We start from the raw sequence: 25598 nt of genomic DNA, 5'->3' as shown, positions 1-25598 counted from the left end.
CTTCCGGCAGTGTTCTTTGGCCTCCTTTTTCGTTCCCTTTTTGACGCTTTGGTTCGTCACTACCATAACCATCTTGTTCGTCTTGTCGCCGTGCTTCCAACGCAACCAGAATCACCGCCATCATCCTCCGGACGCGCCTCCACGCGCCGCCGAAAGACGCTGCCACGACCAGGTTGCTCTCCTCCCCAAATTCCACCCGTGCCTCTTTGCCCTCATTTTTCTCTGTGTTTCCGACGCTTTGGTTCGTCACCTCCGGCATCATTGTGATCTCCTCTTCATTAGCTTTCCAACGCCGCCAACCGTGCCACCGGAAGCCACCGGACGCGCCGCCGGAAGTGAGCTGGCCACCACTACTGTTTTGTCTTCCAGAAGTTTCAGCAGCCGTTGATCTCGGCACGATCCAACGCTGCAGGTGCTGCCACGTGTCGCAACGAAGCTTCCTCCGTAGACCCGCGTGCACGACCCGAACCGCCCGACCCGACTCGCGCCTGACCCGCGCAACCAGCACGCTGCCAGCGTGTCTCTCTCCCTCCAATCAGGTGCTGCCACGTGTCGTCACTCGCTGACGTGGCGCTGACGCATTGCTGACGTGGCACTGACGCATTGCTGACGTGGCGCTGACGCATCGCTGACGTGGCTGCCAAGTGGACCCTCCCTAAGGTTTTTTGGTGAGCTCTTTCCGATTCCGCGCTCTGTTTTCTCGTTTTCTGCCCCGAATTTGCAGTTTTCTTCTTCCTTTGCTATTTCTTCTATTACTATGGAAAAACCGGATGTCTTTCAGCCTATCCCTGTTATTCTTAATGGCTCCAACTATGCACATTGGGTTGAAGCCATGCGAGGATTTCTTAAAGGGAGAAAATTATGGCGATATGTGACTGGTGATATTGCTTGTCCTGTTAAGCCAACTTTATCCAAAGATGGTGCCTCCAAATCCAAGGAGGATGCTGAGAAGGAGAAGGACTATGCAGAGAAATTGGAAGATTGGGATAGTAAAAATCATCAGATTATCACTTGGTTCCGCAACACTTCTACTCCTGGCATTCACTTACAATTTGGGCGTTTTGAAACTGCTAAAGAGGTATGGGATCATTTGGCGAAACGTTACACTATCTCTGATCTCTCTCATCAGTACCAACTGCTTAAGGAACTTCATAGCCTTAAGCAAGAACGTGGCCAAGCAGTTTTTGATTTTCTTGCTCAGATGGAGATTATTTGGGATCAGTTGACCTCCTGTGAGCCTGTTCTTAAAGATCCCACTGATGCTAAGGCATATGAGGATTATCGGAACCGGACACGTCTCATCCAATTTCTGATGGCACTTACTGATGACTATGAGCCGGTCAGGGCTTCTCTTCTTCATCAGAATCCCTTGCCTAGTCTTGAAGATGCTCTTCCTCGTCTTAAGTCTGAAGAAACGCGCTTGGGATTGCTTCGTTCTAAAAGTGAAACTGTCTTTGCTGCCACCGACAGAAAGGGAAAAATCTGTCGCAATTGTAACCGGCCTGGGCATTCCTTCTCCGACTGTCCTTCTATTGAATGTCGTAAGTGCAAACAAAAAGGCCACATTGGCTCCAATTGCCCGAAACTATTCTGCCATTATTGTAAGCTCTCGGGTCACTTGATTTCTACCTGTCCTACTCGACCACCACGCTCAGATCAGAACAAGTATCAACCTCGTCCCAACCACTCTTCGCATGTGCCTGCCTCTGCTGCTGCTAATGAGTCCACCTCTTCCACATCTCTCAACACACCTTCTGTCTCTCCATCAGATATTGAAACCCTTCTTCGGCAACTTCTCTCTTTTTCTGGTAATACCCCCGCTACTCTTTCCACCTCTCCAGGTAATTCTAAATGGTATTTTGATTCTGGTTGTTTCAATCATATGTCTCCTTTGCGTCATCTTTTTTCGTCGTTGTCTCCCACTACAAATGCACCTTCTGTTAACACTGCTAATGGTTCCCTCTTGCATGCAACACATCACGGGGTTATTTCACAGTCCAATATTCATCTTTCTGATGCTTATTTCATTCCAAAATTGACTTTTAATCTTATCTCTGTCGGTCAGCTTGTTGAACTTGGTTTTGATGTCATTTTTTCAAATTCTGGATGTCGTGTGCAGGATCGTCGGACGGGAAAGATCATCGGGACTGGATGTAAGGTTGGACGCTTATTTGAGCTCGAGAACCTTCATGTTCCCTCTTCCCATCTCTGTGCTGCTTCCTCTCCATCTACTCTTCACTTGTGGCACCGCCATCTTGCCCATAGCTCCTTAGGCAAATTACGTCCTCTTATATCTACGGGTGTTTTAGGTCAAGTTCAAAATGAGTCTTTAGATTGCATTTCTTGTCACACTGCAAAACAACCTGCCTTATCCTTTAATAATAATTCCTCTATTGCATGCTCTCCTTTTGATCTTATTCATTCTGATGTTTGGGGACCCGCTCCCACCGCTTCTATGGGAGGGGCTCGATATTTTGTCCTCTTTATTGATGATTATTCCCGTTTTACTTGGGTCTATTTGATGACTAATCGTTGTGAGTTGCCTCAGATTTATATTAACTTTGCCACTATGGTTCGAACTCAGTTTTCAAAGGTCATTAAAATTTTCAGACGTGATAATGCTATGGAATATCGTGACTCCAAACTTTTAAATTTTCTCGCTGAACAGGGTACTTTGTCCGAGTTTTCTTGTCCTGGTACCTCTCAACAAAATGGCAGAGCTGAGCGTAAACACCGTCATATTCTTGACTCTGTCCGTGCGATGCTTATTTCCTCTTCCTGTCCTGAGCGTGCTTGGGGTGAAGCTGTCCTCACTGCTGTTCATGCTATCAATAGACTACCTTCTTCTGTTCTTGGTAACACTACTCCCTTTGAGCGTCTTTATCGTACTTCTCCCGATTACAGTTCTCTCCGTGTTTTTGGTTGTGTCTGTTTTGTCCTTCTTCAACCTCATGAACATAATAAGCTTGAACCTCGGGCTCGCATGTGTTGTTTTCTTGGGTATGCTTCTGAACATAAGGGTTATCGTTGTTGGGATCCTATCTCTCGCCGTATTCGTATATCTCGTCATGTTGTCTTCTGGGAACATCACATGTTCTCTAGTTTCTCCTCCTTCGAGTCCATTCCTTCTACTCCATCACCGTTTTTTACTAACCCAAATGTTGATCTCTTTCCTAGTGATGATACTACAGGGTCTACCCCAAGTCCACCACTCGAGGCTCCTGATCCTCCACCTTCTCCATCTCCCGATGATTCCAGTCCGGACGGCGATCCCACTCCTAGCGTCATGCCTCCACCTCCCACTCGTTCTTCTAGAGTAAGGAATCCCCCTCCTCATCTTCTTGATTATCATTGCTTTTCTACTATTCTTCATTAACATGAACCTAAGTCATTCAGAGAAGCCTCCACAAATCCAAATTGGCAACAAGCAATGCAGGAAGAAATACAGGCACTTGAAAAAGCACACACTTGGGATTTGGTTGATCCTCCTTCTGATCAGGAAGTTATGGGCAGTAGATGGGTATACAAGATCAAGACTCGCTCTGATGGCTCTATTGACCGTTATAAGGCACGATTGGTTGCTCAAGGTTGTGCGCAAGAGTATGGTATTGATTATGAAGAGACTTTTGCTCCTGTTGCTCGCCTTACGTCTGTTAGAGCTCTCCTTGCCATTGCTGCGGTTAAAAGATGGTCTCTCAGTCAGATGGATGTGAAGAATGCATTTCTTAATGGGGATTTGAAACAGAGAGTCTATATGAAACCACCTCCAGGATATCCTTGTCCTTCCAGTAAGGTTTGTCTCCTTCGCAAGGCACTTTATGGACTTAAGCAAGCTCCTCGTGAATGGTTTGACAAGTTCAGCACTACCATATGCAGTCTTGGCTTTATTTCTAGTCCTCATGAGAATGCGCTTTTCATTCGTAAAAGCGACCGTGGAGTTGTTCTTCTACTTTTATATGTTGATGACATGATTATTACTGGAGATGATGTTGATGGTATCTCTGATCTCAAGACCTCACTTCAGCGTACCTTTGAGATGAAGGATCTTGGTTCTCTCAGCTATTTTCTTGGTCTCGAGGTCATCTCCACAGATGATGGCATTTATCTCTCTCAGGCTAAGTATGCTTCAGATCTCCTTGCTCGCGCTGGGATTACAGATAGTCGCACCGAGTCTACTCCTCTTGAGCCTAATGTTCGATTTACCCCTATGGATGGCACTGTTTTGGATAATCCGACACTTTATCGCCAGTTAGTTGGCGGTCTCGTCTACTTGACTGTCACCCGACCAGACATTGCCTATCCAGTTCATGTCCTCAGCCAGTTCTTGTCTGCTCCCCGTACTATTCACTATGCGGCAGTTCTTCGCATTCTTCGGTATGTCAAAGGCACTCTTTTTCATGGCCTTTATTTTTCTGCCCATTCCTCTTTGACCCTTCAGGCATACTCTGATGCTGATTGGGCTGGTGATCCCACTGATCGTCGTTCTACTACTGGTTATTGTTTGTTTCTTGGCGACGCTCTCATCTCTTGGCGTGCTAAGAAGCAAACGTTCACTGCTCGCTCAAGCACAGAAGCTGAGTACCGTGCCCTTGCTGACACCACTGCTGAGGTTATCTCGGTTCGTTGGCTTCTCGAAGATCTGGGTGCTCCTCAGTCGTCCCCTACTGATGTCTTTTGTGATAACCGCAGTGCTATTCAGATTGCCCATAATGATGTGTTTCATGAACGCACCAAACACATTGAGATTGATTGTCATTTTGTTCGGCAACGAATCCTTATTGATGCTGTTTCGTCTCATTGCCGTTGGGACACTGGATCAGACTGCTGATATCTTCACGAAAGCTCATCACCCGACTCGCTTTCGGATTTTGTTATCCAAACTCAAGTTGGTATCCTTAGCTCCCACTTGAGTTTGAGGGGGGATGTTAGAGAATCAATTAGAATCATTAGAATCAATTTAGATCAATTAGCATCGTCTATATTTATATAGCATATCTGTACATTAATTGTAGGATTCTATGTCTTTATTACTTTGATTTATTTAGCACCTATAAATACCCCTTGTATATTGTACCTGTAATACAACTCAATAATACACTTTTCAGATTACTCTCTCAGTCTCTTGTTTCTAACAGTTAGTAAACCCATATTTCAGATCTGATCTGTATCTTTGTTCCACAAGCTAAGGGGAGAGATGTGTTTAGTGGAAATGAAACCATGCCGTGGTGGTAGCTAGAGACAAGGGAAGGTTGGGTGTTGGTGGGTGGGGCATCCACAATTCAACTCCAATACTTTCCATGATTGGGAAATGATATAGGTAACCATTACCATATTCTCTGTGTTTTTCTTTTCTAATTAAATAAAGACAAACTAAAGAATTGCCTCTCCGTCCAAACAGTTTTCCAACCTTTTGCTAACAAGTCTCTGATAACGTTGAAGCTTTTCGCTAGCTATTATGTATGTGATAGCTAAAATTATAAAGAGAACAACTAGGGAACCAAAAGCATATCAGCCAAAAATCAGCCAAAATGTGTTTGGGTTCCATGAAAAAATGGGTTTTGGTTTGTGCTCCGTGATCTCAGGAGCGGTTTTCAAATATATTATTTAAAAAGTGATTTTAATTAAACGGTTTTGTTTACTTTTTGGCTGGTCACATTTTGGTTCTGTATACTTTTCCAATTATAAAACTTGGCAAAATGGGTCAAATCCGTCAAGCCAAACCATCAAAACTGTTAAAAAGAGAACGATAAATAAATGTATTGATGCATCCACGATTGATTTTGTGTCTCTAGAGTTTCTACTTGTTCTCCAGATTATCGACCTTATTATTGTACTGTTGTTATGTAGGACATTTCGTTAATTATTTAACTTTGATCTCAGACTATATTGAAACTTTTTTGGATTTAAACAGAAAACTTTAAACTTTAGGAACCAAAACAAAATTACACCCAAACGTAAGACGAATTTAGTATTTTATCCAATAATGAAATACAACTAACCTTATAGTTTTTAGAAACATAGTATTACAATTTTTTAAAAAACTTGCTCCTCTATAAAATTAAACTTACTTGCTAGGGGTATAGTGCAACTATTTTCTTTTTGAAACCTTAGTAACATTTATTTCCTTTTGACGAAACTATAAGTCTATAACACACTCACTTTCTTTCTTGATCTGTTACACTCACTCATCACACTCATTCTTGATGTTACACTACTTTTGGTTTTTGACACTCATGCTAAGATTCTTCATCCAGGGCACTAACTACTCATAACAAAAAATTCCATACATAAAACATATATGAGATACCCCACATATTTATGTTACATTCATGGCCGTTCAAGAAGAAATATCAAATTCAGCTTTATAAAGTTGTACGCGTGCAACATACATATAAGATGGTTAGTTACGACCTCTAGGTAAGCATGGAAAGACTATAGCAATTTTGCAACATCCTTATCACAAAACAAGTTGTCAAATTGTTGTCCACAGCATACACTACTGTTTGCAAGTTTTATCAACTAACGCCACTTGTAACTTGGATTTTATATCTACATTCATGTTTCTAACTTCTTCCTTGAAAAGTTTTCAAAAGAAAAAAGTTGCATTTCTTTTCACGCTTGCCCCTGCCTCGTGCTCTCAGTTGCGAATACTCAAGCAAAATAAATCAATAATCAGTACACGTTGACCAAAACTACCTCTTTCTTGTTTTCTTTCGAGCAATACTAGGGGTCTAGCAACTTTTTTAATTGGTAGCCATCAAATAGCCATCAATAATGATCTAATGGTGTGAGATTGATATGAGATTTCATCCAATGACTCACTTTTTTTTGCTGGTTACATGCTGGCCAAAATTCAATAAAATTGCTGGTTCCCTAGACTTTTCCTTTTCTATAATCACATGAATTATGGTTATGACCAAATTTCTTCATTAGAATTTCCATGAAAATTATCAACCAGAAAGATGGGAAATGGATTCCGTAGAATAGGGCCTGCAAAAAATGGGGATGGGAACAAATATTTTTTCATGGCGGGGAGCATATCTGGGTTCGGAAACGGGTTAACATACACTTCATGCATCTTCTATGTTATATAGAGTATATTAATTGCTTGCGGACCACGTGATATCAAGTATCAACTATCAACGTATTGTATATATAAGAGATAATCCTCAATGCAATAATAATAATAATAATAATAATAATAATAATAATAATACATGCATCGGTTTTTGCCCAATATTTTCATATGAGAAAGTATAGGGAGCCAATGACCTAAGCGTACAATGTGTACAATGAAGGTTTAGAAAGTATTAGAGATATGATTATTAGTGTTACATTATTCTGTCAGGTTATGTTTTTGGGATGAGTGGTTTCAAGACATGGTATTAGAGTTGCAGATCCGAAAGGTCAAGAGTTCAAATTTTGGTGAACCCAAAATTAGCTTTTTATAACATGAGATGTTTATTATCTCTGGTATCCGGATGGTTATTCTGAATAGTATAGGTGATGTTCATTTTATTCATAAACCAAAGATTTAGCCCATTATACACATTGTATGCTTAGGCCACATGAGATGTTTATTATCTCTGGTATCCAGATGGTTATTCTGGATAGTATAGGTGATGTTCATTTTATTCATAAACCAAAGATTTAGCCCATTGTACACATTGTATGCTTAGGCCATTGGCTCCCTAGCACTACTCTTTTCATATTTATCTGGCCTTCTATCTGTGTATATTTTTATATCTATCTGATCTTCCATTTGTGTATTTTCTCTTAGATTAAATAATATTAACCTAAGAGTGACTTGTATTATGAAAATCCAACTTCGTGAACCAGGTTAACTGAAGTCTAATACTAAATTATACATATGGTCATGATGAAAAACATAAATGTTCTTTAGATAAACTCAGAATCAATGATCTAGATTGTTTGGTTACAAAACACATATGATGTGCTCAAACACCCCTAATTTTAAATAATCATGTAACAATCATATATATATATATATATATTTAGATGATTGAAGAAACCCAGCTTCATTGAGCTTGAGTGTTCTGGAGCGTGTGCGAAGGAAAGAAGAATGAAAAATGAGGGAGTAGAAAAGGGAGAGATCTGAAAGAGAAAGAAGAAAAGGAAATTGTAACAGAATTGGAATTTCAGTTGTAATGATTAATCACACCTTTCTCTATTACAAAAGAAAAGTTTATATACACTTAACTAACTATGGTAACACTGACTATGGTAACTGAACTATGATAAATAAACTATACAGATTCAAAGAATAATAAATTTAACTCTATAGTCTAACTAATAATGCCAATTATATAACAATTAAGAGGAAATAACATCCCCTCGCAAGTTTGGAATGTGGAAATCCACCATGCCAAACTTGGAATGAAAAGAACTGAATGCAATAGGGGGTAACGCCTTGGTGAGTACATCAGCGACCTGTTGAGAGGACAAAACAGGAAGTAGCTTGAGAGAGCCATCTTGCAGTTTATCACGGACAGTATAACAATCAATTTCAATGTGTTTCCTGCATTCTTGGAACACAGGATTTGCAGCTATATGGAGGGCAGACTGATTATCACAAAATAAGGTGAAAGGTCCAGGTGGCAGAAGATGAAAATCAGAGAGAATGAACCGGAGCCAAACACCTTCACAGGTTGCAAGGGCAAGGGCACGATATTCAGCCTCAACTGAAGAACGAGCAACTACACTCTGCTCCTTGCTGCGCCAGCAGATAAGAGAAGATCCCAAGAAAAAACAATATCCAGAGACAGATCGGCGAGTATCAGGGCAAGTTCCCCAATCTGAATCTGAATAACCAGTGAGCTTCAAACCATTATGGCTGTGGAAAAGAATACCATGAGCAAGGAACCCCTTTAAGTAACGAAGAATATGTAAGCCAGTCTAAAAGTGGTTATCAGTGGCACAATCAATGTATTGGCTTAGCTTGCTGACTGCAAAACTAATATCCGAACGGGTGTTAGTTAGGTAGACCAGACGCCCTATGAGTCGTCTATATGGAGTGAGATCAGGAAGAGGAGACCCTGTTGTCTTTGAGAGAGGATTGGAATAATCAATAGGAGTGGAAGAAGGCTTAGCATCCATAAGGCCGAATTCTTTGAGAAGATCTAAGGTGTATTTGCGCTGGTAAAGGGAAATTCCAGTGGCACCGCGAGCAACTTTCATGCCCAAGAAAAATTTCAAATTTTCCAAATCCTTGATGCTGAATTGATTATCCAGAACCTGTTTGACCTGTGTAATTTCATCGAGATCATTCCCAGAGAGGACAAGATCGTCCACATAGACTAGAATTGCCGTGAATTTGCCATCAAAGAGCTTGGTGAAAAAAGAGTGATCTGCTTTGGATTGGATATAACCCAAAGTAAGGAGGGTAGAGCATAGCTTAGTGTTCCATTGCCTGCTCGCTTGTTTTAGACCATAGAAACTCTTCCGAAGCTTGCACACCATGTTGGGGGGGGTGCACGCAGACCAGGAGAAACTCGCATAAAAACATCTTCAGCAAGATCACCGTGAAGGAATGCCATGTTTATATCCAGCTAGTGAAGAAACCAACCATGTTGGGAAGCTAAGGCCAAGAGTATCCTGAGAGTCGTCATCTTGATAACCGGGCTGAAGGTATCAAAGAAATCGAATCCTGCCGTTTGTGTGAAGTCCTTTGCTACTAATCGAGCTTTATGGCGTTCCACTGTCCCATCCGGCTTGTACTTGATTTTGAAAACCCACTTACACCCTATGGCCTTCTTGCCATGAGGGAGAGTGGTAAAAGCCCATGTCTTGGTTTTCTCAAGAGCGTTTAGCTCGGCGGTGATTGCATCCCTCCAACAAGCATGAAGAATGGCCTGCTCATAGCTCGTTGGTTCTGTGTGGGTGGTGATAGCTAAAGAAAACGCCCTGCGTAAAGAGGATAATCTTTCATAGCTGACATAATTAGAGATCGGATATGGTTTTGAAAACTGTGTGATTGAAGCTGGAGCAGTGGAAAGCTGCATGCATTAAAAGTCCTTAAGATATACTGGTGGATGCCTAACTCTTTGGGGCCTTCTAAGGACCGGCTGCTCCATAGAAGTGGTGATAGTCAAATGCGCTAAAGGAGGTGTAGTGGAAGCTACGGGCACTAATGCATGTGATGATGAATGAGATGGCGGAGATGCATGAAGTTGTGAAGGCAATCCAGCAGGTGTAAGGAAAGGAACATTATTATGAGAAATCATGTCATCCAGCAAAGGTGTGATATGTGGATATGAAAAAGACATCAACATTTTCTTCAATCTGTGGAATGTTTTGAAATGGAAAATAATGTTAAAAAAAATAACATTCCGAGATAAAAAAATTTCTTTGGTTTTAATATCAAATAGAATGTAACCCTTTGTGCCTAGCTGAATACGTAGAAAAATGCATTTCCGTGCTCGTTCATCCAATTTCTTCCTATGAGAAGTAATGGTGGATGCAAAAGCCAAACACCCAAATACTTTGAGATGAGTGATGTTTGGTAATTTAGTAAAAAGAATCTGATATGGGATGTTGTTATTAACGGCTACATTAGGAACACGATTAATGATTTGAACAACATATGCAGTGGCATAATGCCAAAAACAATTAGGTAGTTTGCTGTGAAACATCAAAGACCTTGTTACATTTAAAATATCTTGGTGTTTTCTTTCTACCACACCATTCTGCTGTGGAGATTCAACACAGCTGGTGTGATGTAAGATGCCATGATCTTTAAAAAAAATCTGTCATTAAGAATTTCTTCCCATTATCAGACCTAATGTATTTAACAGTTTTTTGAAATTTAGTTTGTATTAGCTGCACAAATTGTTTAATAAAATTGGAAGTCTCGGACTTATTTTTCATGAAATAGAGCCAAATAAAACGACTTTTATCTTTCACAATTGTGAGAAAATATCGGTAACCATTCACAGAAGGGATTCCCAAAGGTCCCCATATATCAACATGAATTAAATCAAATAAGTTTTCAGAAATAGTATCACTAATAGGGCAAGGGTGTCTTTTCTGCTCCACTAAATGACATGAGTCACATACAGTACCAGGGGATGGACAAAAAAAAGAAAACTATTCTTCATTGCTAACAAGCATCTAGAAGATATATGTCCTAAACGTAAATGCCAAATTGTTGGATCTGTGGTATGCGATACAGTATGTAAGTGTTCTGTATGTATGGAATGAGTATGAATGTCTGGAGCAATGCAAGTACTATCTGTCAATGTATACAGCCCCCCTTTTGCTCAGCAGCTCCAATCATCTTCAAGGAAAGGCAATCCTGTATCTCACAACCAGTAGCATGAAAAAAAAATTGACAAGACAGAGCATCAGTTGCCTTAGATACTGAAATTATATTGAAAGAAAAACTTGGCACAAACAAGACATTATTGAGGTATAGGCCTTTATTGAAGATGACTATCCCACAAATGGTTGAGACAGCCTTTGAACCATCAGGCAGCTTGACTAAAACAGGATCAATCCGTTTATAAGACTAGAAATAACAGATAGAAAATGAAACATGTGCAGTAGCACCTGTGTCTAAGATCCAATCAGATTTGTATATAAAATGACTTGACAAAGAAAGAGTGTGAAATATACCTGCTGAAGGGGCCTGTACAGTTGCTGCTGCTGACTTACTATGAGAAGGTGATGGTTCATGCTTGAGGAGTAAAGCAATCAAGGATTGCTTCTGTTCTTCAGAAAATAAGACATCAAAGCTTTTACCACCTTCCTTTTGACCAGAAAGTGATGGAGTGTTGTTGAATTCATCATTCATCTCAGCTGTGGTATTAACATTATTAATTGAGGCAGTTCCAAATGATTGTGGTTTTTTATTTCTTTGCATGTGAGGGGGAAAACCGTGTTTGAAGTAACATGTGTCAACCAAGTGTCCTGTTTCGCCACAGTGTGAGCACAATTTACTTGAATTCTTTCCAGAGGACTTATTCTTACCTCCATGCCCTCCTCTGCCAAAATTCCTACCTCGGTTATCATGATTGAATCCCTCTCCAGTTGTGTTCATAGCATTAACCAACTCCTTGGTGTCACCCAAATAAAGAGCACTATGTTGTCTCTCTTGCTGAAGAAGTAATGAGAAAATGGTGGAAACATCAGGGAATGGCTGCATCAGCATTATCTACGATCTAACTGTGGTGTAACTTTCATTCACTCCTCTCAAGAAGCTAATAGCATTGGCCTCCCTCCTATATTATCGCATCACAGCCAAACCACATACACAGGCATCAAGACATTTACAGATCGGTCGAAATTCATCCAATTCCTCTCAAATTGACTTTTGCAGTATATAGTATTCAGTAATAGACATATCACCTTGTTGATTACAGAATAATTCCTTCTCTAATTCAACAATGAAAAAGGAGTAGAAAAGAAGAATGAAAAATGAAGGAGTAGAAAAGGGAGAGGTCTGAAAGAGAAAGAAGGAAATTGTAACAGAATTGGAATTTCAGTTGTAATGGTTAATCACACCTTTCTCTTTTACAAAAGAAAAGCTTATATACACTCAACTAACTATGGTAATTGAATTATGGTAAATAAACTATACAGATTCAAAGAATAATAAATTTAACTCTATATTCTAACTAATAATGCTAATTATATAACAATTAAGAGGAAATAACATGATCATATACGCAATGTCAAAATAAAAAGTAAATCTTTTTATTGATATGCTATATATGTGTAAAATTACTTAAGGCTAGCAATGTATTAAAATTAAATTTTATATATCAAAAAAGAAAAATATTGAATAATAAATATTGATTTTTTATCAATATATTAACAAAAAATATTAAATAATAAATATCTATATTTTTTATTAATATTAACTAATATTTTAAATTAATTTTTTATTTTTATACTATTAAAATTTAAAATTTAACCTTTAAAAAATATAAAAAACTAACTAACTAAAAATAGGCCCATTATAACCCAAAAAAAACCCTTATCAAGAGTTAACTTAATTTTGAATTCATAGGATAAGAGAGTGTTTTGTTGTAGAATAAATAAGGAAGAGGAAATAGATATAAAATAAAGAAACATAAATAAATAGCCTTAGTATTAATATTATATCTACCAATATAATTACTCAATATAATAAAGATAATTCATATATTTAAATATATGTAGTAACGTAAAGAGAGGAAGCTGTGTATAGAAAGAGAAAGAATAGTATTTGTTATTGATTGTTTTTGTAGTAGTGTATTCCTTTTATCCCGTACATGCTTTTATAGGCATACAAGGTTTCACTTTTCAAACTTCATAAATATTATTTGGGAAAAAGACAAATAGGTCCTTAACTTTTCAAACTTTTGACAAATACATCCCTGATAAAATTTAAATACAAAAAAGTCCCTGACTTTAACAAACGGAGGACAATTTAGTCCTTCCGTCTATTTGCCTCTCATACACCAAACAGAACTGGCTGACGTGGCTGAAATGGTGTCCAGGTGTCCGTTACGGTGCCACGTTGGAAGGGGAATAAAGTTCGAAGGACAAATAAGTCCTTGACGTCATTTTGCAAATAAAGTTCAAAAGACAAATAGGTCCTTGAGAATTTTTTTTTTCATTATACTTCTATTATGCTTTTATTATGAGAATTTAGTTTATGTAGGCTAAAAGTTAGTTTTTTTTTATAAAAAAATTATTTCGTATAGGTCGAATTGAGTATTTGTTTTATATGGGCACCTATCCAAAAATGGATTAGCACTATGGCTTTCAATTTAAATGGTTTCAATTTCAACCAATCTGTAGTTGATAGTCAAGGTCGTGTAATTAACACCTGGGCTGATATTCTTAATATCAATCCCGGTATCATATAAAAAATTGAATAATACTTTTAGCATTTCCAAGAAGTAATTGATTAAATAGTTGAAATAATTGTAATTCCATTCACTATCTTAACTGAAAAAATCTATAAGACTGAATTACCTGGGAGGCTTGCGCCCATAAGAAATCGCGGAGCCACCCATTAATGGTAATGGAACTCTGTAATTTAAATTATAGATTGAAATAATATTCAAATTAGATCTATATTATAATGTAAAAAAATATTTATGTTATAGATTGAATGAACTGCTTGTATTTTGAAATCTAGTTAACTTGTTGTATTATGCAATTTAAATTATTTGTATTAAAATTACAGAAATCGGGCTTGTTCTGTTTCTACTTTTTTTTTTTTTTAAATTGCATTGTTCAGTTTTAGTGCATTTGTGTATTATATTAGAATTTGTTAAATTGCATTAGTTCAGTTTTCATCATACCAGTGGCATTAGTTAGCATGAGTTCATTTATGCATCAAGTTAGCATTAGTTCATTTGTGCATCATTCATGTATTAAGTTAGCATTAGTGCATTTGTGTATTATATTAGAACTAGTATTTTTATCCATAATAATATTACGAGAATAATTTTTTTTAAATTATTTATAATTAATTTTAACATTCGTTATCTAAAATTTAAAATAATTTAATGTGTATACTTTTACATTTAAAATATTTTAATTGTAAAAAAATATCGAATGACATATTTTAATTTGTCAAATTACTAATATAAAATATAATTATATATAGAGTAAAAATAGTAGAGAGAAATATAAAAATGGAGAGAGGTAGATGAGAGAATTTAGGAAAGGAGTTTATTAATTTTGAAAAAAAAATCTCAAGGACCTATTTGTCCTTCGAACTTTATTTGTAAAATGACGTCAAGGACTTATTTGTCCTTCGAACTTTATTCCCTTTCCAGCGTGGCACCGTAACGGACACCTGGACACCGTTTCAGCCACGTCAGCCAGTTCCGTTTGGTGTATGAGAGACAAATAGACGGAAGGACTAAATTGTCCTCCGTTTGTTAAAGTCAGGGACTTTTTTGTATTTAAATTTTGTGAGGGATGTATTTGTCAAAAGTTTGAAAAGTCAGGGACCTATTTGTCTTTTTCTCATATTATTTTGTCTGTAACTTGCTTCTTTCAATATGGAAAAACTGAGCCGCCCATATTAATGGTCATCCACATCATATACTTATCTTAACACTCCCCCTTAGATGACCATTTAGGATTATTGCCTCGTTAAAATCTTACTAAAGAAAAACCCAATGAAAAAAATCTTAGTGAAGGAAAAAGAGTACAATATCCTTTGTGATGAGGACTGCCTCATTAGAAACCTTGTCAAGAAAAACCCAATGGAAAAAACCTGACCAAGGAAAAAAGAGTACAGTCTCCCCCTCTTGTCGACATCATTTAATGTCTCGAAATCGGCGCATCCCAATTCCATGTACCAATCTTTCAAAGGAGGATTTTGGGAGTGACTTTGTAAATAAATCTGCCAGATTATTACTTGAGCGAATCTGTTGGATATCAATTGTCCCTTGATTTTGAAGATCATGAGTGAAGAAGAATTTGGGAGAAATATGTTTTATCTTATCACCTTTGATATATCCGCCTTTAAGTTGAGCAATACATGCTGTATTATCTTCAAACAGGACAGTTGGAGCTATCTTATGATCAATCAGTCCACATGATGACAGAATATATTGGATCAAACTCCGGAGCCAAAAACACTCGCGACTTGCTTCATGAATCGCTAGTATTTCGGCATGATTAGAGGATGTTGCTGCAATCGTCTGTTTTTTGGACCTCCATGATATAGCTGTACCACCATATGTGAATAGGTATCCTGTTTGAGATATCCCTTTATGTGGATCAGACAAGTATCCAGCATCTGCATAGCCAACTAGTTGTGATTTGGATCCATAGGGATAAAACAATCCCATATCAACCGTTCCATGAAGATATCGAAAGATTTGCTTGATTCCACTCCAATGTCTTCTAGTTGGAGAGGAACTATACCTTGCTAGTAAATTCACTGCGAATGATATGTCAGGTCGCGTATTATTAGCAAGATACATTAGCGCTCCAATGGCACTAAGATATGGTACTTCAAGACCAAGGATATCTTCATTTTCTTCCTTGGGACGGAATTGATCTTTTTCCACATCTAAAGATCTTACAATCATTGGAGTACTTAATGGATGTGACTTATCCATATAAAATCTCTTCAATATCTTCTCTGTGTATGTTGTTTGATGAATAAAGATCCCATTTTTTATATGCTCGATCTGCAGGTCGAGGCAAATTTTAGTCTTTCCAAGATCTTTCATCTCAAACTCTTCTTTTAGAGTTTTTATAATTGTTGAAATCTCTTCAGGAGTTCCAATGATATTTAAATCATCAACATACACAGCAATTATAATGAATCTAGATGCAGATTTCTTTATGAAAACACATGGATAGATATCATCATTCTTAAATCTTTTTTTAGCCAGATACTCAGTAAGACGATTATACCACATTCGTCCAGATTGCTTCAGACCATATAAAGATCTTTGAAATTTAACTGAGTATAATCCCTGTGAATATTCATTGGATGGTTTAGATATCTTTAGTCTTTCATGGACTTTCATATAGATATCCCAATCTAATGAGCCGTATAAATAGGCTATTACCACATCTATTAAATGCATATACAGTTTATGATATGCAGATAAACTGATCAAATAACACAATGTCATCGCATCCACTACAAGGGAATACGTTTTTTCATAATCTATACCGGGCCTTTGTGAAAAACCTTGTGCCACAAGTCGGGCTTTGTAGCACACAAATTCATTTTTCTCATTTCGTTTTCTCACAAATACCCACTTGTATCCAACAGGTTTTACATCTTCTGGTGTACGGACTACAGGTCCGAAGACTTCACGTTTTGCAAGTGAGTCTAATTCAGCCTTCATGGCTTCTTTCCATTTTGGCCAATCATTCTTTTGTCGACATTCTTCGACTGATCTTGGCTCAAGATCCTTACTTTCATGCATGATATTTAATGCCATATTATATGCAAATATTTCATTGATAATTGTCTTATTTCGGTCCCATTTCTCTCCTGTAAAGACATAATTTATCGAGATCTTGTCATTTTCACAATGTTCAGGTACCTGAACGTCATCTGGCATTAAAACTATATCAGAATTTTGGACAACTGTAGGTATCTCTACTATGTCTTTTTCAACAGGAATATTATTTACCTCTTTTCTCTTTCGAGAATTTTTGTCTTTGGAACCGACAAGCCTGCCACGCTTCTGGCATGTATTTGCTTTGGTGGCAATTTGTCTAATTGGGACATCAATTTGAATTGGGGCATTTTCCGATGGTATATACGACTTGGTTATCCTCTTTGTATCGAAAAATGCATCAGGCAATTCATTTGCTATTCTTTGCAAATGTATAATCTTTTGAACTTCTAGTTCACATTGCCCTGATCAAGGATCTAAATGCATCAAGGATGATGCATTCCAATTAAGTTCCTTTTCAGGAAATTTATTCTCTCCCCCCTAATGTTAGAAATTTTGATTTATTGAAATGACAATTCGCAAACCGGGCTTTAAATACATCTCCAGTTTGTATCTCAAGATACCTCACTATAGAGGGAGAATCATATCCAACATATATCCCCAATTTTCTTTGGGGTCCCATTTTGGTGCGATTAGGTGGTGCAATGGGAACATATATTGCACACCCAAATATTCTTAAATGGGAAACATTTGGCTGCTGGCCAAAAGCTAATTGCATAGGAGAGAACTGATGGTAACTCGTTGGCCTCAAACGAATAAGTGTTGCGGCATGTAAAATAACATGCCCCCAAACCGAGGTTGGGAGATTTATTCTCACAAGTAAGGGTCTAGCAATTAATTGGAAGCGTTTAATAAGTGATTTTGCTAACCCATTTTATGTGTGAACATAAGCTATTGAATGTTCAACACTTATTCCATTAGCTATACAATAAGCATCAAAAGCTTGGGAAGTAAATTCACTAATATTATCAAGACGAATTGCTTTGATTGGGTTTTTTGGAAATTGTGCTTTTAATCGAATAATTTGAGCCTGTAATCTCGCAAACGCCAGGTTGCGAGAAGATAATAAGCACACATGTGACCATCTCGAAGATGCGTCTATTAGGACCATAAAATATCTAAAAGATCCACATGGTGGATGAATAGGTCCACATATATCACCTTAAATCATTTCTAGGAATTCAGGGGACTCAAATCCAATCTTTACTGGTGATGGCCTTAAAATTAACTTTCCTTGAGAACATGCAGCACAACAAAATTCACTAAATTTAAGAATCTTCTGGTTCTTTAGTGAATGTCCATGGGAGTTTTCAATAATTCTCCTCATCATAGTTGTTCCCGGATGACCCAATCTATCATGTCAAGTTATAAATTCATTTGGGCTAGTAAACTTCTGGTTTACAGTGGCATATTATTCAATTGCACTAATCTTGGTATAATATAACCCAGATGAAAGTGAGGGCAACTTTTCTAATATAACCTTTTTATTTAAATCATGAGTTGTGATACATAAATACTCATGATTTCCCTCATTCATAGTCTCAATATGATATCTATTTCGACGAATATCTTTAAAGCTCAACAAGTTTTTTCTAGACTTGGTAGACAACAGTGCATTATTTATTATGAATTTTGTTCCTCCAAGAAACAAAATTATAGCTCTTCCAGAGCCTTCTATCACATTGTCTGAGCCAATAATAATATTAACATATTCTTCTTTTGGCACAAGATGGGTAAAATATATATCACTTTTGAAAATGGTGTGCAAACTTACACTATCCGCAAGGCAAACATCTTCACTATATGTCCTTGTCATTCTCTTCAAAGACAAATAATAATAAAATGAGTAGTAATACATGCACAGTCAAATTAAATTTTTGATTGAAATTATTTTTTTAAGAAATACTGTACATAAAAATAATGTCATATACTAAAATTTTATTTTAAAACATGACACATTTAATGATTTCAAAATTCATAAGCATTAATATTTCATTATTTATATACATCATATTTGAAACTTAAATGCATAGAAAATAAAACTTAACAATAAGTTCTTTACATTATTTATTTACATGGATACTTAACAATCCCACGTATTAAACTATTCCATCATTGATCAAATGACCAATATTTTCTTCAGGATCCTCAAAGAAATTGGATACATCATAATGAGTGGTAGAATTTTCAACATCATTTGAAACAAAATTCGACTCTTTTTCCTTGTTGTCCTTTTTCAAAGATGCCTGGTAAAGATCGACTAGGTACCTTGGGGTATGACAGGTACGTGACCAATGGCCCTTTCCACCACAACGGAAACACTTATCCTCTGTTTATTTATTCTGCCCGATATTTCTTTCTTTATCCCACTTCTGGTGAGATCCTCTCTTTTGAACATAATTCTTTTTTCTTCCATAATTTTTCTTGTTATTAAAACCTTGCCATTTACATCTTCTAGAGTAATTTGTCGTATTTACTTCAGGAAATGGGGCGGCGCCAGCTGGGCGCGCTTCATGATTTTTCAAGAGCAAGTCATTGTTGCGTTCAGCAACAAGAAGGTAAGAAATTAACTCAGAATAATTTTTAAACACTTTTTCTCGATACTGCTGCTGCAGAAACACATTCGAGACATGAAAGGTTGAGAAAGTTTTCTCTAACATATCATGGTCAGTTATCTTTTCCCCACATAATTTTATTCGTGAGGTGATTCGAAACATTACAGAATTATATTCATTTATGGATTTAAAATCCTATAGACGCATGTGCGTCCATTCATATCGGGCTTGAGGAAGTATCACCATTTTTTTATGATTGTACCTTTCTTCAAGGTCTTTCCAAAGATCTGCAGGATCTTTTAATGTGAGATATTCATTTTTCAATCATTCGTCAAGATGACGACGAAGAAAAATCATGGCTTTGGCTTTATCCTTCTGGGATGCATTATTTTCAGCCTTAATTGTATCTCCAAGATCAATTGAATCAAGATGGATTTCAACATCTAATATCCATGATAAATAATTGTTTCTAGATATATCAAGAGCATTGAATTCAAGATGAGAGAGTTTCGACATAATGAAAATTTGTTACCTGAGTCTTCCTAAAAATTTGATCAGAGTCTTGTTGTAGAATAAATAAGGAAGAGAAAATAGATATAAAATAAAGAAACATAAATAGATAGCCTTAGTATTAATATTATATCTACCAATATAATTACTCAATATAATAAAGATAATTCATATATTTAAATATATGTAGCAATGTAAAGAGAGGAAGCTGTGTATAGAAAGAGAGAGAATAGTATTTGTTATTAATTACTTTTGTAATAGTGTATTCCTTTTACCCCGAACATGTTTTTATAGTCATACAAGGTTTCGCTTTTCAAACTTCATAAATATTGTTTTTAAGGTTTCACTTTTCAAACTTTATAAATATTGTTTTGTCTATAACTTGCTTCTTTCAATATGAAAAAATTGAACCGCCCATATTAATGGTCATCCACATCATATACTTATCTTAACATGTGTGATATAATCTTAAAAGATATTGCTTAACTGATAAAATAAGTTAAATAATTAATTTTAAATTTAAAAATTAAAAAATTAAAAAATTTTAAATATTTTAAAATGACTGTAAAAAATAATTTTGAGAAAACTTACCCATCAAGCAAAATATACGCCGACTATAAAACCCCCCACACAACTCCTAATATCTCTCTCCCAAGCCTCCCACACCACGCCGTCCTCTCACCCTGCCGTCCACGCCGCACTATTTCATTGTGCTGCTCTCTCTCCCGATCCCCATGCCGTGCCGTTCCGAATCGTCGCCGTCCAGCGTCGCCACCGCGACACCGCTGAACTTGTCGGAGGAACCTCGCCCATCGCCCGTGAAGCAGGCTGCCGCAGCCACCGCCTCCACAGGGCAAGAAGGGCCAGGAGCTGCACGCCGTCCTCTCACCCTGCCGTCCACGCCGCACTGTTTCGTCGTGCTGCTCCCTCTCCCGATCCACATGCCGTGCCGTTCCGAATCATCGCCATCCAGCGTCGCCTCCGCGCCACCGCTGAACTTTTCAGAGGAACCTCACCCATCACCCGTGAAGCAGGCTGCCGCAGCCACCGCCTCCACAAGGCAAGAAGGGCCAGGAGCTGCAGGCGCTGCTGCACTGCGACAACCGCCTCCACGATGCATGCAATGCTCGGGAAGGAACGAACGGCCAGGAGCTGCGAGCGACGCTGAAGAGGAAAACCGTCGCGCGGGATACCGCGCTGCAGCTCTTCTTTTAGCGTCTGCTGCCGTATGTACATGGACATGGTTGATCTAGGCTTTGACGATTATGTTTACTAGTTTTGAATGTTTCGTTTTTTTTGGTTGCCTTTGTCTTTTGATGTGCCTTTTATTTTTGGAGCTACCATAAAGTTGCCAATTTCATCTTATTTTGTGGTTGTTATTGATTTAAAAGCGTATTATTAAAAGTGTTGTTTAAAGAGAAAGTGTTGTCCTTAATCGTTAATTTGGCTCTGATACCAATTTTTTAATTTCGACTTTTTTTTTAATTCTTCTTTCGAAATTTTTACTAACTCTTCGTATTTTGCTTCAAATAAGTTTATAATTTGTATAGATTCAATAATTTACAACTTCATAATCTAGAATAGCTGTAATTTCTCTTGTATTTGTTAAATGATTATTTATTACTAGTCCTTTATGTATATTTATAATTCTGATTTCATATTTATAGTTTTTTTAATTATATTCTAATTTCTATTATAAAATCTTTTATTTGTTTATAATTTCTTAAATCCTCAAAAACTTCTTTTTATTTCTACACTTTCTCTTGTCTCCATCTTTTCTTGCAACAGTTTTAATTCTTTTAAATCGTAATATGGTTTTCCAGACATTTATAAATTTCCTATATTTGATTCTAACTTGTTTATATTTATTCTTATTTCTATCCTTTTTATTATAAGGTCATCAATTTCGACCTGAAGATTGTTTAATTCTCTTTTATACTCCTCTATTTTATTTTTTAATTTTTTCGCTCTTTTCCTTTTTATTTTATTTTCTGGTTTTTCAATCTTTTTATGCCTCATAAATTAGGTAATCTTATTATAATTCCTAAAATAGTTTTGTTTATCATTATTTATTTTAGAATTTCTGCAAACTCTATCATTGATTCATCACTATTTTTCAGAGATTCTATTAATTTTTCTAGCTCTTCAACTTCCCTTTTTAACTTGTTATAGATTATTTTTAGAGTTTTAAATGCTCTTTGATTTATTTCAGAAAACTGCAAATAATTCAAACGATTTTCTCTTTCAAAGAGCTCTTGTTTTTTTATCTTGATAAGTTACATATATTTCTTCCTTATTTATTGTCATAATTTAGTATTTAGGGTTTCATTTAATTTTTCGACCTTTTTTGTTAATTCCTTTATTTCAGAATTTTCTTCTTTAATTTTTAATTTAGATAAACTTAAAGGACTATTGATTTTAGATTCTCTTATTTGAAAATTTGATGAAACCGATCTTTTTTATGGTTCTTTTAATAATAGAATTGGGTTTTCAATAGCTTTATATTTTGGTATTTCTGTTTTTACAATTTTCTGAAATAATTCATCAACATAAATTCTTTCTCTATTTTTAAATATTATACTATGATGGCTATTTGTTAAAGCATAATTTATTGCATATGTAATTGAAAATGGTTCATCATCTTATTCCATTAAACTTTTTCTATGAAATTTATAAGCTAAACTTATAGATCTACCAAGATTTTCAGTTGATAAAGGTATAGCATATCCAAGATGGGCATTAAATTTAACATTTACATTTGTCAAATTTCCATGAACAATTCCAATTATTTGATCTATTGGGTCATCAGTAATTCTTTTGTCACAGATTGCTAAACTTATTGGTAAATTAATTCCTTTCATATATGTAGATTTGATTAAAACTTGTATGGTACTAATATGAATCCATCCAATTTTAGATCTTTTCTGTTGATCCTTAATTTTCTCAATCTGTTTACTTAATTCTTCATCGTTTATTAAAGCTATTTCAAGTTTTCCATTAGCAGATTTTATTTTTACAGGGGCTTCAAGTTGAATTTTTTCATAGTATATTATATTTTTTCTATTAAAAACTTCTTTTAAAAGACTTTGTTTATTAAAATTTTCATTTGATTTGAGATTTAATTCTATTTTTAGAACAACCTGTTTTTCATTATCTAATAAAGCAGTTAATCTATAATAATCAGATTCTTCCGTTAATTCTAAGCTTTCTAAATAATTCATAACTAAGAGATTAGGACAAAGACGTACCTTTCTGGAGAAAAACTTCCTTTATTTAGTATATTTTACATAAGGTGTTTTTATCTCCAGAGGGGAGATTGTAGATATTAACTCCAGAGGAGAGTTTAAAACTATTTTTTCCTAAGGGAATTCTTTTGTCAGACTACAGAATTGCCTTGGCATCTTCCTCCTTGCTCTCTAGCATATGAGTACTCTTAGCCTTTTGCTTTCTGTTTTCTGATACATTCTACAATTGCCTAAGCAATCTATTTATAATGGTTGGGTCTGATGGACAATTCCCATCCTTACCCTTCTTATGACGTTATTGCTTACGTCATTGTTTATTATCTTGCACCAGCTACATTGTTGGTGCTCTATGACCTAAGCGCTTACGTCATTATGCAATAATGTTGAGGGATGCTTCAGATGCGCTGTCCTCTTCTTTTATCATGTGGATGGATGCACTGTCTTCTTCTTTTATCATGTGGATGGATTCCATTTCATTATTGCTTTCTTCAGATATTTCCGAGGCACATAGCTGGTACTTGTGGTCTTCTCTGTCTTTTATCAAATAGCAGAGATTCTTTTTTATCCCTTCAGGGAGCTTTTCTAAGAGTCCGGATAGATTGTAGAATGCAGATTCGAATTTCACCAAGAGTCTCATCTCTCTTTCTTCAATTTTATTTCTTTTACTTGACACAAGCAGAGTATTTCTGCTTTTATAATTAATTCTTGTGTGAGATTCCCTTGTTATTTTTTGAGTTCTTTCAAAGACCCTCGCTAATGTGCTAGCTAGTCTTCCTTCATGACTGTAGCTTGCTAAATCTTGAATTTGATCAATTGGTTGAAAGTTTCCTGGAAAGACGGACATGAATATTACTTGGTGTGCTGGAACTAAGCATTCTTCTTCTTCACTAAAAATAGGTTGACTATTTATAAATTTTAGGGATATATCCCTTGGATTTACATTGTCAATCATATTTTTAAATCTCTTTACTGTATCAACGAATCCTGCAAGAAACTCACTAATAATTTTTAGATCATTAAAAATTAAAATTGTATCAATTAATCCATACTGAAAAAACTAATAAGTGTCAGATGGGGAAGCCTCTGGAAAAATAACCAGCTTTGTTAGCTGTTCTTTGGCGATAGGATAGTACCCAAAACTTGCCCTTTTTTCTTCGGTCCAATTCAGGACTATATTAAGTGTTTATCTGAGATTTGATCTACAGACCCTTTTCTTTTCCTTGATTTCAGCCCTTGTAGGAATGTTTCTCATTATTCCTGTTCTCTGGGCTTGAACTGGAGCTTTATCTGCTCTTTTTAGGGTTTGCTCTGGATGAAGAGCTTCATATTCCCTGAAGGATTCCTTTGCCTCTTCTAGTGTTAAAAATCCTCCTTTATGAACTATCTTTGATTGATGTGTGAATGGTGCTGCTTTTTTCCAGGCATCATATACTCCTTTCATGGAGCCATTATAAATTACATAATATTTTTTGTCTTGTGTGGATTTTTTAATAATTTCAGCAATTGTTTTATTTTCTGAAATTTTTTCTTCACCTGGTTTGTCCACCATGCTTGGCTGGCTGAACTCTGATGGTTTTGGTTGTTGTGTTGATTTCATTGCTTCAATGGCCTTCTTGAGGGATTGGATCTGTGTTCTTATTTGCTGACAATGCTTGCATTCTTCGAGTTCTTGCTGATATTTTTGAATTTCTTGATTTAATACGTTTAAACGAATTCCATTCTCTTGTTAATGTATCTGCAATAATATTTTTGTCACCCTTAATATATTCAATTTTTATTGGAGATTGTAACAAAAATAATTGCCATCTTACCAATCGCCCATGATTATAATCAACTTTTAAATTGTATCGAATGAAACCTGTTAGGTAACTTGAATCTGTCCTTAATGTAAATTCTTTGGGTAGTAAATTAATTTTCTATTTTTTAAGAGATTTAATTGCTGCTAGAGTTTCTTTTTCATGAGTAGTATATCTCTGTTCTGTTGGAGTAAAAGTCCCTGAAATATACCTGCAAAGTAATTCCTTTGGGGAATATTTAGAATCTAGTGATTCTTTTTCTTGTTCCAAACTTTTTATAGCTTTCTTAGCTTTTAGACATCCTGACCAGGTTATGTCTGAAGCATCTATTTCTACTATTAAGTAGTCGTTTTTTTCTGGAATATAAAGTTCCGGATGCTTTTCACATAATTCTTTGATCCTTTGAATTTGCATACTATCTTTTTCTTCCCATTTCTATTCTTTTTTAGTACTTATTTTTGGAAATAAGTTTTTAGTGTATTCTGTTATATTCTTTAAAAATCCTTGATCAGAAATATAATTTATACACCCTAAAAA

General features: G+C 36.2%; 2 protein-coding genes across 2 annotated transcripts; one reads left to right on the top strand and one right to left on the bottom strand.

Annotated features, from left to right (window-relative positions):
- The first annotated feature begins 757 nt into the window (after positions 1 to 757).
- LOC140176583 (uncharacterized) lies at positions 758 to 4828 on the top strand. Its single transcript, XM_072208108.1, has 3 exons — positions 758 to 2501; positions 3192 to 3305; positions 3621 to 4828. Exons 1-3 carry the CDS (start codon positions 758 to 760, stop codon positions 4826 to 4828), a joined length of 3066 nt encoding a protein of 1021 aa, XP_072064209.1.
- A 3312-nt stretch (positions 4829 to 8140) lies between these two features.
- LOC112726549 (uncharacterized) lies at positions 8141 to 12496 on the bottom strand. Its single transcript, XM_025775972.3, has 2 exons — positions 11635 to 12496; positions 8141 to 11314 (listed from the first exon to the last, which is right to left on the bottom strand). The coding sequence occupies exons 1-2, from the start codon at positions 12167 to 12169 to the stop codon at positions 11280 to 11282; spliced, it is 570 nt and encodes a 189-aa protein (XP_025631757.1). The 5' UTR covers positions 12170 to 12496; the 3' UTR covers positions 8141 to 11279.
- Between the last annotated feature and the right edge of the window lie 13102 nt (positions 12497 to 25598).

This window comes from Arachis hypogaea, chromosome 12, assembly GCF_003086295.3.
Source record: "Arachis hypogaea cultivar Tifrunner chromosome 12, arahy.Tifrunner.gnm2.J5K5, whole genome shotgun sequence".
In the NCBI taxonomy this organism is placed as follows: Eukaryota; Viridiplantae; Streptophyta; class Magnoliopsida; order Fabales; family Fabaceae; genus Arachis; species Arachis hypogaea.
Note: the sequence above shows the minus strand (reverse complement) of the source record. Positions and strands in the feature narration are given on the sequence as shown.